General features: G+C 44.8%; 1 protein-coding gene across 4 annotated transcripts in view; it reads right to left on the reverse strand.

Annotated features, from left to right (window-relative positions):
- The window catches only part of tmem232 (transmembrane protein 232), a 164,165-nt gene that overhangs the window by 39,441 nt on the left and 105,980 nt on the right, over window positions 1-18,744 (reverse strand). For all 4 annotated transcript variants that reach the window (XR_010974875.1, XM_068029810.1, XM_068029809.1 and 1 more), the window contains exon 11: window positions 11,978-12,156. Coding sequence is in view for 3 of the 4 variants with exons in the window: in XM_068029810.1 (XP_067885911.1) it covers window positions 11,978-12,156 (179 nt within the window). In the remaining variant the exon portion in view is untranslated. The remainder of the gene's footprint in view (window positions 1-11,977; window positions 12,157-18,744) is intronic.

Here is an 18,744-nt window from a genome sequence, read left to right on the forward strand (position 1 = left end):
CCCCACTACACTGCAAATAATTGTACGCCCCATTCCCCCCCCAAAAAGTCACATAGATTGCAGAGTTGCCATCTCCTATCCCACCCAACTGCACAAAGTGCAGAAGTCATCCCTCCCCCCCCACACTACAAATGCAGAGTTGACCCCGTTTCCCCCCCCACCCCCACTACACTAAAATTCCTAAGTTGCCCCTTTCCCCACCTTGGTGGCGCCAGCTTTCCCTGGACAGGAAAGTGAAGGTGCGTGAGTGCTGCCCGTCACACGGAAGATCCCGAACTGCAGGTAAGAGCACAGGGAATTGTATTTAAATGTATGCATGACCTTTATTTAAATATTTGAAGTTGGGTCCCATCGCCCAGCGGCGGGGGAAGGAGTTGGGGGGGGCACCGCCACAGAGCCTCACTGCGGCCGGGAAGATCGGGCCCGGCAATCCCACCGTCGGGCTCCCTGGAGGAGCCTGACGTCAGGAGCTGAATGAAATTCAGCCCACTGTGTGCTTAAATAATTTCTTCACATAAGCAAAATTTGGCAAATTTACTGACCACTACTAATTTGACTGAGAGGCAGTCATTGTCTGCTATGATCGTTCTCTATGGTGCTAATAATGTGGTCTGAGTGCAGTGGCAAAGGGCCTACTGCTCTTTGGGTACTGCAAGGGTCCACACTGCAATAAACTAACCTTGTATTGTAAAACAAGGTCAGCTCACAAATAAATTTACAATACTCCAGCCTCATAGCATTCTGAGAACGTACAGGGATGAGGAGGTGTGTTTTTTCTCCCACCACCAGCAGCCCTTATAGGGCTGATGACTGCCCTTAAAAAGAAAATGGCAGATGTAAAAAATGTCAGCAGCAAGGTGCAGAGGCAGACTACACCATTCCAAGTACTTTGGAAATGCTTTTTCAGGAGGTACCACAGAACAGTGTGGTTCTTTTTAGAGCACAGGATCTCCCTTCAGTCAAAAGTAGTACCAAAGCAGCTTGGAGGTGAAAATGAGATTCAATGTTGTCTCACCGGTGACCGAATCTGGGATCTATGTAAGGTTTCCAAGTTATTCACACTTTGAACAATTTAAGTGTTGTCTTACTGTGTATATTTATGTAGTTCAATGTAAGCTTGGTGCTGCAATACGGAAAGACCATGCTCAGTATTCTGTTAATCTAATTTCTAAATGTAAAGTGTGTCCATGTTTTACTAGAGTACTCTACAATGCATGTTCACACACTCACAAAGTGGTCACTGCTCTAGATAATTTGGTCAAACACATCTCTTATATTCCTGTTTCAAGTGGGAGCGTTTCCCTCAGGCTCAATACAAACTTAATATAAACATTGTATGTATGTTCGTAAATATCATAGAATCATAGCAATTTACAGCACAGAAGGAAGCCATTTGGCCCATCATGTCTGTGCCAGTCAAAAAGAGCTAACCAGTCTAATCCCATTTTCCACCTCTTGATATTGTTGTTTCCTACATTATAACAGTGATTACACTTCAGAAAGTACTTAATTGGTTTTGAAGTGCTTTGGGACATCCTGAGGTAGTGAAAGGCACTGTATAAATGCATGTTCTTTCTTTCTTTCTTTGATTTGTAGCCTTGTAGGTTACAGTACTTCAGGTGCATATCCAAGTACTTTAAAATGTGATGTGGGTGTCTGCCCCTACCACACTTTCAGGTAGAGAGTTTCAGATCCCCACCACCCTCTACATGAAAAAGTTTCTCTTCAACTCCCTTCTAATCCTTCTAACAATTACTTTAAATCTATACCCCTGGTTATTGACCTCTCTGCTGAGGGAAATTGGTCCTTCCTATCTATGTGGGAGCCTCATAATTTTATACACCTCAATTAACTCTCTCCTCAGCCTCCTCTGCTCGAAAGAAAACAACCCGAGCCTATCCAATCTTCCCTCATAGCTAAAATTCTTCACTCCTGGCAACATCTATTCCTGCAGCACAGTGGCGCAGTGGTTAGCACCGCAGCCTCACAGCTCCAGGGACCAGGGTTCAATTCTGGGTACTGCCTGTGTGGAGTTTGCAAGTTCTCGCTGTGATTGTGTAGGTTTTCGCCGGGTGCTCTGGTTTCCTCCCACCACCAAAGATGTGCAGGTGATAGGCCATTGTAAATTGCCCCTAGTGTAGGTAGGTGGTAGGGAATATGGGATTACTGTAGGGTTAGTATAAATGGGTGGTTCTTGTTTGGCACAGACTCGAAGGGCCTGTTTCAGTGCTGTATCTCTAAATAAATAAATAAACATCCTTATAAATCTCCTCTCTAATGCAGTTTACAGTTTTTATTACTACTGCAACTGTGTTTATCTTGGCACAATAAACTGTTTGAATGAGGTAACTAATATCAATATCAAATTACCCAAATAACTAGAGCTGGGAACAACACTTTGTTATTGACTTGATATTATGAAAACTGCAAGGAGGAGAAAGACGATTCAATCACTCTCATTAAATTCTAATCAATTCGCAAATTAGAAAGTTAGCAAATCATTTTACATTCAAAATTGTTACCATTCTATATATATAATGTTAACTTTGATAGCTTTTGAAATATATATAAAGTGCTGCTATTCATCCAAATCTCGTAATATTGTACCACCTCAACTATCAAAAACTACAACTTAAATAGATTTGTAAAACAATTCAAGCACACTGCCATTCGTCATTGTCCTGATTTTTCCTATTTTTATTATTATAGTCCTCCCTAACTTAATGTTAATTACAACAATTTTTCACATCTCTCCCTCCAGTTGTGTGTCAAAGAAACAAAACTAAGATAAATGCCAAATTCCTAAGTTTCATTCAAAATGACTTGTGGTCATGGAACCTAAATCAAAAGATATAAATTCTGATGTTATTTTCATCTCTTTTTTGTATTCTTCTTTCCTACTCCATGTGTGATATTTCCATAGCGAAAGCTTCTGTTTGCTTAATTATCCTAGGTTTAATTATTTAAGTTGCTGATCTATTTTTACATTGGTAATTATTTTTGTGCATGGAATATTTAGGAGAAATGCCCAAAGACACACATCTCAAGGATGTCTCCAGTAATAACAAACCGGGCTGGTATTTGCTAAGTTGTCGCACAATAACAATCAGCCAAAGCCATGTAATAACTTAATCAACCAAATTTGTAATTGTGCAGAATATTATTGTGAATGTAACATGTTGCACAATTTGAATTTCTAAAGCTGTTATTCAAAGTTGCTTTTCATTCTAAAATATTATAATCAAGCTATTGGAATTAACCAATTATGATAAAACACCACATAAGAACGTCAAACAGCAAAATGCAAAATAGTAGGATAACATTTCATCTTCACTGTCTGGGTGGTGATCTAGTAGTGCGAATTGCCCGCCTGTTGGAGAATCCACCTGATCTGCATTCCATAATTCCATCACATGCAGTCCCAATAGCCAAGTGCTCTGAGATTTAGTCTACATGGATAATGCACAGAATTCTCCTGAGAAAACCACATGGCCACTATTAACTGCATTAGTGGACCCCACGGTGCACATTGTTACATCCAACAACAACCCCCTCCCCCTCATTCCAAGAGATCAGCATTCACAGTATTACCAACCCAGACACCATGACTGAGCAGAATTCTGTCCATCAACTCCACTGAATAACATTTCCTTCATTGGAGGAGGAGGGAGAGGGGAGTGGGGATACAGGATAAGAGGGGATAACCCCATCTCCTATCCTTTTTGACTAGCTATTCAATCCCTGTATTCATCCGTCCCTTCCTGGCCACTTCTCGTCCATCTTCCTCCTTCCATTCTATCTGCCCTTTTCCTCTCCTCCTAACCCCTCCTTCCCCAACCTTTCTCCTTTATCTTCTTATCCTCATTCTCCTCCACCTCCTACTCCACTCCACCTCCAACTCTACCTCCACACTGAAAGAGAGCAAAATGAGGGATGTGGGGAGTTGGGGGGATATTTTATGTGGGCAACAGGGGTCTCAGCATCGGCTGAAGTGCTGGTAAGAGCCCCGCGTTGCCTCCTCTGGGGAAGGCCCACTGCATTACATACCAATTAGGCACTTAAGTGGACAGGGGCAGGCCTTCCCCAGGATTAAGGACCCCAGTGACAGAAGTCCCACCTGCTGAGAGCTGCCGGCCAATCAGAGGCTGGTAGCTCTTTTACTGAGCAGCGCCAATGTGGAGGAGGTGGCTGCTGCTGATAACGGACCCACCAGAGGTGAGGGACCAAGGCCACAGGTGTGTCAGGTAGGAGGGGTTTTGCAGGGTGGTGGTCATGGGGGATGAAAGTGTAGGGGGGGTCGGCAGCAAGGGCAGGGGGTGGCTTTCAGTGGGTCCCCCTTCCTGATACCAGGTCCCTCGACCAGGCACCGTGCTTTTTAATGGGGGACACCCCCCACCCCTGGAACTGGCAAGCAACCCGCATGGGTTTGCTTGGTGTGCTCCTCGTGTGGTGACAGGCCCGCCCTCCTGCCGCTGGGCTAATACTGGTGGAGGTGGGATGAGTACCTTAATTAGGCATTAATTGCCCACTTAAGGGTCTCAATTGGTGGCATGGTGGGACCAGCTTTCCCACCATAGACTGAATTGGGGTGGAGGCGGGATGATGGCAAGGCCCCGCCCTGCCCCCCCACCACCATCCCGCCTGATTAAATACTCTCCCTGCCTCCAAATTCACCACAGGGGAGAGCATAAAATTCCCCCCAGAGAGTAAAGAGTGGGTAGAGACAGGGTTTAGATAGAGATAGAAAAGGATTGATAGAGAAGGGGGGTTAAGGGGGTTGACCAAGAAAGGGGCTGGTTTGAAAGAGGAACAGAGAAAGACACAAAGAGAAAAACAGTTTCTTTCGTCCTTTTGATCTAAAAAAAAGTTGAATTTTAAGAGCAAACAGAATCACAGAATTGTTACAGTGCAGAAGCAGGCCATTCAGCTCAACTTGTCTGCACCAGCTTTCTGAAAGAGCAATTCCCTCAGTCCCTGCCTTCTCCCCATAATCCTGCATATTCTTCCTTTTCATAAAACAGTCTAATTCCCTTTTGAATGCTTCAATTCAACCTGCCTCCACCACACTCTCAGGCAATGCATTCCAGATCTTAACCACTCTCTGTGTTAAAAAGTTTTCCCTCATGTCACTTTTGCTTCTCTAATCAAATACTTTAAATCTGTGCCCTCTTGTGCTCGATCCTTTCATGAGTGGGAACAGTTACTCTCTATCTCCTCTGTCCAGACCCCTCATGATTTTGAATACCTCCATCAAATCACTTCTCAGCCTTCTCTTCAAGGAAAACAGTCCTAACTTTTCCAATCTGTCTTCATAACTGAAGTTCCTTAACCCTGCAACCATTCTTGTGCATCTTTTCTGCACTCTCTCCAATGCCCTCACGTCTTTCCTAAAGCGTGGCGCACAGAACTTATATGTAATACTCCAGCTGAGGCTGAACTAGTGTCTTATACTAGTTCAACATAACTTCCTTGCTGTTGTACTCTATGCCCCTATTAATAAAGCCCAGGATCTGTATGCTTTATAACTGCTCTCTAAATCTGTCTTACCACCCACAATGACTTATGCACATATACACCCAGGTCCCTCTGCTCCTGTACCCTCTTTAGAATTGTACCCTTTATTCTATATTGTCTCTCCATGTTCTTCCTACCAAAATGAATTACTTCACATTTCTCTGCATTGAAATTCGCCTGCCACCTGTTGCCCATTCCACCAACTTGTCTATGTCCTTTTAAAGTTCTACACTATCCCTCTCACAGTTCATAATGCTTCCAAGTTTCATATCATCTGCAAACTTTGAAGTTCTGCTCTGTACACCAAGTTCTAGCTCATTAATATATATCAGGAAAAGCAAAGGTCCTAACACTGATCCCTGAGGAACTTTACTACAAACCTTCTTCCAGCCTGAAAAACATCCATTAACCACTACTCTCTTATAAAAGCAAAATACTGCGGATGCTGGAAATCTGAAATAAAAACAAGAAATGCTGGAATCACTCAGCAGGTCTGGCAGCATCTGTGGAAAGAGAAGCAGAGTTAACGTTTCGGGTCAGTGACCCTTCTTCGGAACCTTCCGAAGAAGGGTCACTGACCCGAAACGTTAACTCTGCTTCTCTTTCCACAGATGCTGTCAGACCTGCTGAGTGATTCCAGCATTTCTTGTTTTTAAACCACTACTCTCTGTTTCCTGTCACTCGTCACTTGATTTGTTTGCCTTACCTTTTCCCTTTGAGGGAACATACCTTAACTGTGCCCGAACTATCTCTTCTTTGAAGGTAGCCCATTGTTCAGCTACTGGTTTTCCTGCCAACTTTTGACTCCAATTTATTCTTACCCCATTAACGTTGGCTTTCCCCTAGTTAATTATTCTTACTCTGGATTGTCCTTTGTCCTTTTCCATAATCAGCCTAAACCTTATGATACAATGATCACTGTCCCCTAAATGCTCTCCTACTGATACTTGATCCACTCGGCCCACCTCATGCCCAAGAACCAGGTCTAGCAGTGCTTCCTTTCTCATTGGATTAGCAACATACTGCTGTAGAAAATGTTCCTGAACACACTCCAGGAACTCTTGCCCCTCACTGCCCTTTACACTACTACTATCCCAGTCTATGTTTGGATAATAAAAGTCCCCCATTATAACTATCCTATCATTTTTGCACCTCTCTGTAATTTCCTTGCAATTTCCTCCTCGTCCTTCCCACTAGCTGGCAGCCTATACGCAACACTGAGCAATGTAACTGCACCTTTTTTGTTCCTTAGCTCTAGCCAAATTGATTCTGTCCTCGACCCCTCTGGGACATCCTTTTTCTCCAGCACTGCAATGCTTTCCTTAATCAATACCGCCACCCCTCCCCATTTTTTTCCCTTTCCTATCTTTCCTGAACACCTTGTATCCAGGAATATTTAACACTCAGTCCTGTCCTTCTTTGAGCCAGATCTCTGTTACAGCCATAACATCATATTTCCACATGGCAATTTGCACCCGTACCTCACCAATCTTATTAACCATATTCCGTGCATTCATATACTGCACATTAACCCTGATTTAGACTGATTTCTCCCTTACTCTGACCCTGCCTAATAACTTACTATTCCCTACTCTAGTGCTATCTATTTCTCCCAGCATTCTGTGCACCTTGGTATTCCTCTCTGACATTTGCTCCTGGTTCCCACAAGTTACCAGTTTTGCCTCCCTCCAATCTGAGCTCCCTCTCAGGTTCCCAGCCCCTGCAATCTAGTTTAAACACCACCCCACCACCCCCCCCCCAACAGCACGAGCAAATCTCCCTGCGAGGATATTAGTCCCAGTGCTGCTAAGATGCAACCCATCCATCTTGTAGAGGTCTCACCTGCCCCAGAAATGTGATGCCCTCCCTTCTACACCAGTTCTCCAGCCACGTGTTCAGTCGCTCAATTCTCCTATTCCTATGCTCACTTGCACGTGGGACTAGGAGTAATCCTGAGATTACTGCTTTTGAGGTCCTGCTTTTTAATCTCCTTCCTAGCTCCCTAAAATCTGCTTTCAGGTCCTCATCCTCCTTCCTACCTATGTCATTGGTGCCAACGTGGACACGACCTCTGGCTGTTCACCCTCCCCCAGAAGAATGTCCTGTATCCGTTCTGTGACATCCTTGACCCTGGCAACAGGGAGGCAATGCATCGTCCTGGGAGTCACATCTACGTCCGCAGAAATGCCTGTCTGTTCCCCTAACTAACATATCCCCTATCACTAATGCTCTTCCACTCTTCTTCCTCCCCTCCTGTGCAGCTGAGCCACCTGTGGTGCCACAAACGTGGCTCTGACTGCACTCCTCTGAGGAACCATCACTCTCACCAGTAATCAAAATGGAAAACTAATTAGCAAGCGAGATTGTCTCAGGGGACTCCTGCAATACCTGTCTGGTTCTCTTAGACTGCCTATCTGCCTGCATGCGCCTAACCTGTGGTGTGACCACCTCCCTAAATGTGCTATCCACGTAGTTCTCTGCCTCGTGGATGCACCACAGTGACTCTAGCCACCGCTCGAATTCTGAAACCTGGAGTTCAAGCTTGTGCAGCCGATGACATCTCCTGCAGATATGTTTGTCTAGAACACATGGTGCATCCATGACTTCCCACATGCCACAGGTTGTACATTCCACTCGGCCAAGCTGCCCTGCCATACCTTAACTTTACAGACTATTATAAGTAGAATAGCTTACCAGTTACTCACCAACCAGCTCCTTCCACTGCACCGAATCAAGAACTAAATAGTGGAGGGTGAAAAAAGCAGTAGAAAGGAGCACCTCCTGCCCTGTTCACCGAACAAGCCACTCACCAAATTCATATCTTCACACTCTGCTTGCAATCTGCACTCCGTTTTCTGACTGCACCCAGACCTCTGTATTTATACTTTTTGAAGCTAAAACTGCAGCAACCAGGTTGGACTAGTCAGCTACTTAACTAAGCAGCTACTCTGCAGTACAGCCTGTTAATACCTGTCAAAGTCTGCAAGAAACTTACTTTACTTTCTTAATCCTACTTTACTTTCTTCACTCTACTTTATCTAGAAGGTAAATCTCAGTTAAATGCTAACTGCAGACCAGATTTTTAGGAAGATATTGTCATTTAAAATTCCCACTCACCAAACTCATATCTCCACACTCTGCTTACAAACAAATCCTTTTGAGGGAAACAGACAGAGAAGGAGGGTAGGAGGGGTTGGAAGGAGAGGGGGGTTAGAAAGTGGAATTTGAGATAAAAGGAATTGAAAGAAAATTACAAGGGGAGCTGAGAGGAGGTGGAGTGAGGGGTACAGATAGTAAAGAGAGAAGAGGTTGGGAGATGGGAATTGAGACAGACAGAAAAGAGTGTAGAGTGAGACAGTAGATAGTAGAGTTTCACAGAGACTTGGTGTTTCAGAGAGAGCAATGTTAATTGAGGATGGCTGAAAGAGAAAGGATCCTGATAAAGTCAGCAACGTGAAATATTAACCTTGCCTTACTCTCTCCACAAAAGCTGTCTGACGTGCTGAGTTTTTGTAGAACTTGTAGCATTTGCTTTTTGAGGGGGAAGAGGGGTTGAGAGAAAAAGTGGATGAAGGTGTTGGGGGAACTGTCTGCCAAGTTTGCCGATGATACAAAGGTTTGTTCGTGTGATAGGATCTTGGACAACAGTCAGATCTAGATGCGATCTGCAGATATTATTTAATATAGATAAATGTAGTCAAATGCACACTAAGTATATGTGCATCAAGCAGAATTCTGAACTAAAGTCTGTTTAGTGGGAAAACAATCTAGGTCAGAGAGATACAGCACCAAAACAGGCCCTTCGAGTCTGCACCGACCATTTATACTAATCCTACATTAATCCCATTCTTCCCTCTCACATCCCCACCTTCCCTCAATTCTCCTACCACCTACCTACACGAGGGGCAATTTTTACAATGGCCAATTTACCTATCAACTTGCAAGACTTTGGCATGTGGGAGGAAACCAGAGCACCCGGAAGAAACCCACGCGGTCACAGGGAGAACTTGCAAACTCCACACAGGCAGTACCCAGTACTGAACCCAGGTCACTGAAACTGTGAGGCTGCAGTGATAACCACTGTGCTACAATACATGAATCTCTAAATCTTCAAAACTAGTGCTATGAGGCAAAGGCAAATAGAGTATTAAGATGCATTGCTAGGACAATCCAAAGATAAACAGAAAGCACTATATGCTCCTTGCACTTAATTAGACTGTAACTAGAATCCTGTATCCCGTATTGGTATCCTCACATGATGAATGAAATAGAGGCCCCACAAAAGGTTCAGGGAGTGCCACTAGATGGATAGTTAGCTCAAACTGGAACTCCCTTCCTAACAGCACCGTTGGTGTACCTACACTCCAAGGACTGCAGCGGTCCAAGAAGGCAGCTCACCACCACCTTCTCAAGGGCAATTAGGGGTGGGCAATAAATGCTGGCATAACCAGCGATGTCCACATCCCCCAAACAAATATAAAAAGGCCTTTAGTTACCACAATAGATTTAGAAAGCTATATCGCCATTCTAGAAAAAGTATAGACGTTTGGGAAACTTGGTTGTGGTCTTTAAAATAATGAATGGGATTGTGTCTGTGTGGATAGACTATTTGAGTTAGATAGGTTAGAGAAAACCAGGATATGTATATGTGTAAGTTGTGTAAGCATAGGAGCAGGTTAGATGTCAGATGGGATTTTTTTTGCGGTAAGGGTCATTGACCTCTGGAACAAGTGGCTGGCTCATGCAGTGAATGTAGATTTACTGCAGATCTTCAGAAGGGAACTGGATGAGTTCCTAGCCGTGGCTATCAAAAGCTTACAAAATATAGGTGGGATATTGGGTGATGTGTCTCATTTCGATCACCTTTGGGGTCAGAGAGGAATTTTCCAAATTATTTTCCCCTGATTTAGCCAAGGGATTTTTCTCCTTGACTCACCCAGAAGATTTTGTGGCTCCCAGTGGCTGGGTGGTGGTGGGGTGGTGGGGGGAGGGTGCATGGGGGGGGTGGTTTCACTGGGATCATTTGCAACATGACAGTATGGGAGAGGCTCAATGAACCAGTTGGTCTTTTTCTGAATAGGAAATTACAAAGGGGCACAGACAGATTAGGTGAGTAAATTATGTCAGATGGAGTCAATGTGAGGAAGTGTGAGGTCATCCACTTGGAATCCAAAAAAGACAAATCGGAATATTACCTGAATGATGAGAGACAGAGACTGGGAGCTATGTCCAGGGATTTAAGTGTCCAGGTATACAAATCAAAAACAAGCTAGTGTACAGGTACAAAAGGTAATCAAAATTACTAATGAAATTTTGACCTTTATTTCCAGGGGCTGGAATACAAAGGGGAGGAAGTGATGATTCAGGTGTACAAAGCCTTGGTGAGACCTAATCTGGAGCACTGTGTTCAATTTTGTTAACCGCATCTCAGGAAAGATATATTGGGCTAGGAAGGGATACAGTGCAGATTCACAGAATGTTGCCTAGGCTTAAAGGATTAAGATATGAAGACAGTTTGCATAAACTTGATTTGTATTCCCTTGAACTTAGCTGGTTGAGGGGTGATCGACTCAAGGTCTTGAAAATGATAAAGGCTTTCGATAGGGTAGATACAGAAGAACTATTTCCTCTGCTGAAGGAATCCAGAAAATTGGGGCATAGTCTTAAAACAAAAGCAAAACATTGCGGATGTTGGAAATCTGAAATAAAAACAGAAAATGCTGGAAATATCAGGTCAGGCAGCATCTGTGGAGAGAAGAACAGAGTTAATGTTTCAGGTCAATGACCTTTTGTCAGCACTGGCCAGATTTTATCATAATCTTAAAATTAGAGCTAGGCTGTTAAGTGAAATCAGGAAACATACGGAGCAATGGAAATCAGGAACTCTTTCCCTCAAAAGGCTATGGATGCTGGGTCAATTGAAATTTTCAAGACTTAGATCAATAGACTTTTGTTAGTTAAGGGTATCAAGGGATATGGAGCAAAGTTGGGTAATGGAGTTGAGGTACAGATTGGCCATGATCTAACTGAACAGCAGAACAGGGCTTGAGGGGCTAAATGGCCTACTCTTGTCCCTATTCTCCGATAAGCCAACATGGCTGAATGAGCCAACCACGCAGCACCCATTTAAAAAAAATAAATGCTGAGCATCAGCACTGAGACCACATTATGGGTTTATAATCTCATTATAACAAAGTTTTCACGCCTTAATGACCTAGCACATGCATGTTGCACAAGCCCTCAGTGACCCAACTGCTTCCATGCCACATTATCCTGTGCCAGGTGGAATGGGTACACAACAGCCCTCAGTGGATGGATAATACATTTCAGTTGTACCTGAGGTGCATCAGGGGGCACCAGGCAATGTATTATCAGTCTTGGTATGTTAGAATGAGCATATTAGCTTCCAGCTGAATCTATGACAAGTAAACTTTGACTTAACTACCACATATACATAAATTACCTCAGCTACTTTAATAGCTGTCAGCACTCGAGTGTCCTGCTCCAAGCTTTGGTGTTTCTGTAGAGCATTCCACGCAGCATTCCTTAACCCCTCTCGGTTTTTGTCACCATAAAGAATGTGACAGACCTTTCCCAAACTGTATGCTGCTCCGTAGTGAACCCACCAGTCACTTTCCTGATCTGCAAATTAAATAATTGTGGGAACATTGTAATAAAACTGAACTGGGTACTTGAAAGGCTGTTTTTAGTTGTGAAATAGATTAATCATTCATCTCATTTAATGTTTGTGAGACGGAGTTACACAGAAAATGCCGACATAACAGTAGTGATTACACTTTAAAAATAATTGGCTGTGAAATGCTTTGAGACACTCTGAAACCACAGAAAAGAAACAGAAAAGCTATCTTTGCCAATATAAATGTGAGCATCTATTATTAGAGCTGTATCAGTAATATATTTGTTTGTTTCTGGGATGTGGGCATCGTTGGCTAGGCAAGCATTTATTTCCCATCCCTAATTGCCCTTGAGAAGGTGGTGGTGAGCTGCCTTCTTGAACCGCTGCAGTCCTTGGGGTGGAGGTACACCAACAGTGCTGTCAGGAAGGGAATTCCAGGATTTTGACCCAGCAACAGTGAAGGAACGGTGATATAGTTCCAAGTCACGATGGTGTGTGGCTTGGATGGGAACTTGCTGATGGTGGTGTTCCCTTGCAACTGCTGCCCTTGTCCTTCTAGGTGGTTGAGGTCACGGGTTTGGAAGGTGCTGTCGAAGGAACCTTGTTGATTTGTTGCAGTGTTCTTGTAGATGGTACACACTGCTGCCACTATGTGTCAGTAGTGGAGGGAGTAAATATTGAGGGTGGTGGATGGGGTGCCAATCAAGCGGGCTGCTTTGTCCTGGATGGTGTCGAGCTTTTTGAGTGTTGTTGGAGCTGCACTCATCCAGGCAAGTGGAGAATATTCCATTACACTCCTGACTTGTGCCTTGTAGATGGTGGATAGGCACTGGGGAGACAGGAGGTGAGTTACCCGCCGCAGAATTCCCAGCCTCTGACCTGCTCTTGTAGCCACTGCTATGGCTGGTCCAATTCAGTTTCTGGTCCATGGTAATGTCCAGGATGTTGATAGTGGGGGATTCAGAGATGGTAATACCATTGAACGTCAAGGGGAGATGGTTCGATTTTCCTCTACATTGGGGAGACCAAACACAGATTGGGTGACCGCTTTGCGGAACACCGCCGCTCAGTCCATAAGCTCAGTCCAATTGCTGCATGCATGCTCACATCTCTGTCCTGGGATTGCTGCAGTGTTCCAGCAAACGTCAACGCAAGCTCGAGGAATAGCATCTCATTTACCGATTGGGCATGCTACAGCCTGCTGGACTGAACATTGAATTCAATAATTCAGAGCATGACGCCCACCCTGCCTTTTATGTTTAGTTATTTTTTCCTTTTTTTTAAAATTGGGTTATTTTATTTTAGTTTTTGTAGTTTGGTTAGTTTGTTTCTACTGTGCCTACCCACTGTTTCTGTTTTTTAAATTTTTTTTAACGTTTGTACTTGGAGTGCTTTGTGCTTTACAGTCAATTCACACCCTCTCTGTACTAAGGCTTTGTCTTTCAGCACACCATTAACATACCGTTTGCCTTTGTTCCATGACCTTCTGGTCAGTTATTCGCTGTGACCTTGTCCTATCAACACCTCTTTTGTTATCTCTTGCCCCACCCACCCAATTTACTTGCTTAAAACCTTTTACAGTTCTAATATTTGTCAGTTCTGAAGAAGGGTCGCTGACCTGAAACAGTAACTCTGCTTCTCTCTCGACAGCTGCTTTGCTGAACTCCAGTGGGTACATATTTTAACTCATCAGTGCAAATCTAGGGCAGCTAGACACGTGGAATTTCAGAGTCAAGTTCTTCATGGTACACAGCCCAAGCAAAGGCTAACACAAGAGAAATATGGCCTCCAATCTTGGCTTGCTGAGTATGGTTGCCTGGCACATTGACAATATTCTTTATTGACAAGGGCCTATTTACCTCAGCAGAGAGGTCAGTGATGAGGGGGTACAGATTTAAAGTGATTGGTCGAAAGATCAGAGAGGAGATGAGGAAAAAGTTTTCACCCAGAGAGTGGTGGGGTTCTGGAACTCACTGCCTGAAAGGGTAGTAGAGGCAGAAACTCTCAAATCATTTAAAATGTGTCTGGATATGCACTTCAAGTGCCATAACCTGCAGTGCTGCAGACCAAATGCTTGAAGGTGGGATTAGGCTGGGTGGCTCATTTTTCAGCTGGCGCAGACACCATGGGCCAAGTCACCTCTTTCTGTACCATAAACTTTCTGTGATTCTATGATGTAATATATCAGGCAAGTTAAATCAAATTGTTCTTAATGTTGATACTTTTCAACGATTTGCAAAGTTCAGTTCATACTATCTTGACTGATTAACAGATATATTCTAAAAACATATATTACCTTCAAAGTAACACAATCGACAAAGTATTTTGTACACAATTGGGGATGGGCAATAATGGCTGGGCTTGCCAGTGACACCTACATCCCATGAATGAATAAAAAAGAAACTGAACTTAGACTAATTACAATCAACCTCATAAGAAGAATAACAATGGTCCAACGGTGGCCTCTGTAAGTAAGACTTGGAAGCTGTACCCTTTCTGTAACCTACCATGTGTAAAGCAAGGGTCCCATCCCCCGGCCCCCACACCAGCACTATTTAAAGGGATCATCAATGATTTAGACGGGTTAGTTGCTGGTTTATTTCTTCTGGCTGTTGCTACAATTCTGCACATTTTTGATGGTTTCCCTTATTGTTTCAAGTTCAAGTTTCAAAAGTCTACAGGGCATGGTGTGTCAGGTGCTGAAGTGCTGACCTCAAGGCTTCTACATAAACCAGTTGTTCTCAGGCATGGGAGCATTAATATGCCCTCCTTCTTGGAATCAAGCATGACTGAGAGAATGAAAGAGGCCACACAGAACACAACAAGCTGCTAAAGAGGAAGGAGGAATAGGGGGAGAAAGATGAAAACAAGGAAGAGGAGGAGGCACAAGCTGAGGAAAAGGAAGGGAGACTACAAAATGGACAGCCCCTTTCGACCTGAACTGTACGTGAAGAACTAATTTAAGTGTGGTTCCAGTAACCTCAAACACAATTTCCCATTCACCAATACACCCACACTCCTTACCCTCTCGCTGTCACTGATCATCACATTGTCCTCTTGGCCACAATGCAAAAACAAAAGCCAACACAAAATACACATTCGAAGCCAAATTTATAAATTAAATCATGCCATATTGCAAAGATTTCAACTAATCACCCTTGTGTATTCCCTCAGTGCCTCTCTTCTGTGAGCCTTTGCCTGTCCTAATGCGACCCAGTGCCTGCAGTATGGCTGGTGGGAGGCTGTTAACTTTCAGTGGAGAGGACAGCAGGTGGCTTTGGAGGACAACCTCGAATAGCTCAGGGCCTAGAAGGCCTGGCTTCAGATTGCCTCATCTCAGTATGGGTGGCAGTAGTCTGGGTTGGCCAGCTGACAGGCAAAAGTAAGGGCACTGGCTGAGTGGCAGGGGTGGGATCACAAATGCTGTCGTCCTGAGACCTTCATGCTCCATGGAGCTACTGTCACTTCCCCTGGACAGCGCCTCAATAATTCCATTAATGGAATGGAGAACAGTTTTGTACAGCTGGGACACCCTGGAAATCCCTTTGAACACTGGTATCCACAGCCATGATAGCGGCAGTCTGAGCTTGCAGGTCAGCACTCTGATCTTCCACTGCAGCACCCAGACTTTTGGTGGAAGCTGCATCATGATTTGTTCCATAAGTGTTTTTATGGAATTGGCCCCCAGTTCCATGCTGGAAAGGAGGGGCTCCAAGCTCTATGAAAAGCCCTGCCAAATTGGTGCTGGGCTTCTCCATGTTCCTTGACACTGAGAGCAGGCTTTCTGATGGGCTTCCTGATGCACCAAGTGAGTTTTTCTGCAGCCTGGCCCATTGAAGTCCTTATCTGAGTTTTCTGCAGAGAATTTGTGTGTGACCTCCTCCTCTGGCGAGCTGATACCAGTGCTATCCTAGTCCCCTGATCTGGCTGCAATGTACTTGTGCCTGGTGTCTCAACACATACACATCGCACCTCTTTGCTATCCTCTAAGATTCATGCAGTTTCAGTATCTGAGCTGGTGGCTGTGAGTGAAATTAAGTGATTGTATGTTTTCATCATCACTCTCTTCTTGCACTTCCTCTACTGCCTGGGCATGTTGCAGTTCTTGGGTATCTGAAAGGAAAAAGTGACAAGGGTGCTGTAGTGAGGGGAGAGGGGAAAGAGGAAATGCATGCTTATGTCATCTGAACTTATATGTTAGAAGAGGTTGTGGGATGACAGGGGGGGAATAGGATGTGAGGAGGAGGATTAGGTATGCGGATACTGTTATCTTCAATTGATTTAGCCCTCTTGCTAGCCATGGCTTCAGCAATGGCCCGTCCCATAACGGCCAACACCATCTCCTCCATGGGGGTTGGAACATGCAGATGCATCTCTCCCCCACTGGTTACTTCCTGCTGCCTCCGGTTGTGTGTCACCTTCTCCTGCAAGAGAGACAGGTGTGTGCCAGTGAGTGTCATGCAATCTGTTTGAGTGATGTGGCTATCATGGTTGACATACCTGGGCAAAGTTTCCACATTGCCGGGTAGATGCCAGTGTTGTAGCTGTACTGGAACAGCTTGGCTAGGGGTGCGGCAAGTTCTGGAGCACAGGTCTTCAGTACTATTGCCAGAATATTGTCAGAGCCCATAGCCTTTGCGGTATCCAGTGCCTTCAGTTGTTTCTTGATATCAAGCGGAGTGAATTGAATTGGCTGAAGTCTGGCATCTGTGATGCTAGGGACTTCAGGAGGCTGCAGAGATGGATCATCAACTCGGCACTTCTGGCTGCAGATTATTGCAAATGCTTCAGCCTTATCTTTTGCACTGATGTGCTGGGCTCCCCCATCATTGAGGATGGAGATATTTGTGGAGCCTCCTCCTCCAGTTAGTTATTTAATTGTCCACCACCATTCACGGCTGGATGTGGCAGGACTGCAGAGCTTAGATCTGATCCGTTGGTTATGGGATCGCATGCTGCTTACGCAGTTTGGCAAGCAAGTAGTCCTGTGTTTGAGCTTCACCAGGCTGACATCTCATTTTGAGGTATGCCTGGTGCTGCTTCTGGCATTCCCTACTGCACTCCTCACTGACCAGGGTTGGTCTCCTGGCTTGATGGTAATGGTAGAGTGGGGAATATACTGGGCCATGAGGTTACAAATTGTGGTTGAGTACCATTCTGCTGCTGCTGATGGCCCACAGCGCCGCATGCATGCCCAGTTTTGCATTGCTAGATCTGTTCGAATCTATCCCATTTAGCACGCTGGTAGTGCCACTTAACATGATGGAGGGTATCCCCAATGTGAAGGTGGGACTTCGTCTCCACAAGGACTGTGCGGTGGTCACTCCCACCAATACTGTCATGGAGATGCATCTGCGGCAGGCAGATTGGTGAGGACGAAGTCAAGTATGTTTTTTCCTCTTGTTGGTTCCCTTACCACTTGCAGCATACCCAGTCTAGCAGATATGTCCTTTAGGACTTGGCCAGTTCAGTCAGTAGTGGTGCTACCAAGCCACTCTTGGTGATGGATATTGAAGTCCCCCACTCAAAGTACATTCTGCACCTTCGCCACCCTCAGTGCTTTGTCCAAGTGGTGATCAACATCGAGGAGTACTGATTCATTAGCTGAGGGGCAGTAGGTGGTAATCAGCAGGAGGTTTCCTTGTCCATGTTTGACCTGATGCCATGAGACTTCATGGGGTCCGGAGTCGATGTTGAGGATGCCCAGGGCAACTCCCTCCTGACTGTATACCAATGTGCCGCCACCTCTGCTGGGTCCGTCGTGCTGGTGGGACAGGACATACCCGGGGATGGTGATGGCAGTGTCTGGGACATTTCTGTAAGGTATGATTCCGTGTGTATGACTATGTCAGGTTGTTGCTTGACTAGTATGTGGACAGCTCTCCCAACTTTGGCACAAGTCCCCAGATGTTAGTAAGGAGGACTTTGCATTGTCGACACGGCTGGGTTTGCCGTTGTTGTTTCCGGTGCCTAGATCGATACCGGGTGGTCCGTCCGATTTCGTTCTGTTTTATTGACTTCGTAGTGGTTAGATACAACTGAGTGGCTTGCTAGGCCATTTCAGAGGGCATTTAAGGGTCAACCACATTGCTGTGGGTCTGGAGTCGCCAGACCAGGTAAGGACAGCAGATTTCCTTCCCTAAAGGACATTAGTGAACTAGATGGGTTTTTACAACAATCGACAATGGTTTCATGGCCATCATTAAACTAGCTGTTTTAATTCCACATTTTATTAATTGAATTCAAATTCCACTTTCTGCTGTGGTGGGATTCAAACCCATGTCTCCAGAGCAATACTCTGGGTCTCTGGGTTACTAGTCCAGTGACAATTAAACATGTTGCTGCATTGCATCCAGGTCCTCAGGGCTAAACTCCTGGCATTCGCCTCCACAGCCATCTGTTCCCACTGCCTTTTCTTTGTGGTTTGGTGGGTCTCCAGTTCCTCTGCGGATACAGGGCATCTCTCCTCTTTTACACATCCTCCACCAAGATCTCCAGCAGAGCAATAGAAAAGCTTGGTGCACGCGCTCTCTCATGCTCAGTCATTGTTGTTTATTGCACAGCACTATTCCAAATGATTTCAGCCCCTCCAG

This window comes from Heterodontus francisci, chromosome 4 (genome assembly GCF_036365525.1).
Source record: "Heterodontus francisci isolate sHetFra1 chromosome 4, sHetFra1.hap1, whole genome shotgun sequence".
NCBI lineage: Eukaryota > Metazoa > Chordata > Chondrichthyes > Heterodontiformes > Heterodontidae > Heterodontus > Heterodontus francisci.